General features: G+C 48.2%; 1 protein-coding gene across 1 annotated transcript in view; it reads left to right on the top strand.

Annotated features, from left to right (window-relative positions):
• Positions 1–1037, top strand: part of LACBIDRAFT_329656 (uncharacterized protein) — a gene marked incomplete at both ends in the record, with an annotated part of 2787 nt that overhangs the window by 1028 nt on the left and 722 nt on the right. The window contains one exon of the mRNA XM_001883796.1: positions 154–459. Coding sequence (XP_001883831.1) covers positions 154–459 — 306 coding nt within the window. The remainder of the gene's footprint in view (positions 1–153; positions 460–1037) is intronic.

Here is a 1037-nt window from a genome sequence, read left to right as displayed (position 1 = left end):
GCTCTCTCCCATGAAGTACCATCGGACACTGAGGTCTTGGCTGATGATACATTTTGGGAAGCTGACCTGGGCTGTGGGGTGGAGTCGGCCAATCGAGTGAAGAAGAGAAAATCACTGATGAGGAGGATACACCCTGCAAGTTTCCTCGGTTAGAGAAGGGTTACAAACTTGGCCCGAGGAGTGCCCGACCAGGCAAAGTCAAATGCCAAGCTGCCTCGGCTGTTATCCAAGCCACTGTCAAACCAGCTCAAGCAACCAATCTGAGGTCGGACACAACCAAAGCTTCGAATAGCTTTGATTTCACTAAGTCAAGTGGTGTCAACGCAAAACAACCAGTCCCTTCAAAACAAAAGGAGTCAGAGGCCGGTCCCAGTCAGCAACCATCTATTGATGTCCCCACCAAGCCAAAACCAAAACCTCGTCCTATCATGAAAGGCAAGGTTTCTACAGGGGAACTCGGTATAGTAACCCGAGAACGGTCGAAAAAGATTGCTGAAGAAAGTGTTCGTTCCACCTGGTCCAAGAAAGTTTCATTCGTCAGTTAAACCTATCATGTTTAATGATGTTAGTCATTCATGCCTGGGTGCGAAATACATAGCATGTTCAATGATGTTAGTCTGTGTCCGGTTTCAGCAGTGTCACTTTTCGTAGTTCATCATGTTTTCCTATCATGAAAGGCAAGGGTTGAAAAGGTGTTCGTTTGACTAATTGAGCCGGGAGGCTTGTCTTACGACCAATTAAATGTGAGCACTATCCGGCAGCGGGTATCTTCAACCGTGCCCGGGTGCAAACTACATAGCGAACCAACCTCGGTCTTGTGATCTAATCTTCTACTTAAACCCTGGTCCATCCCTTTTGTCCCTCCCCTTCCCCTTGTCTGGGATCTCGTCTGGGATGAATGGCCGTAGTCCTTCTAAAGTAGCGTCCATTGCTGCAACCAGATCACGGTCTGAATCGATTTGTTCACGCAACCGGTCTTTCTCCCTCCTCAAGGTGGCCAAAACATACCGATAATGGCTCGTTGTCGCTATGCTGTC

This window comes from Laccaria bicolor, genomic scaffold (assembly GCF_000143565.1).
Source record: "Laccaria bicolor S238N-H82 LACBIscaffold_22 genomic scaffold, whole genome shotgun sequence".
In the NCBI taxonomy this organism is placed as follows: domain Eukaryota; kingdom Fungi; phylum Basidiomycota; class Agaricomycetes; order Agaricales; family Hydnangiaceae; genus Laccaria; species Laccaria bicolor.
This window is presented reverse-complemented; position numbering and strand designations above follow the sequence as displayed.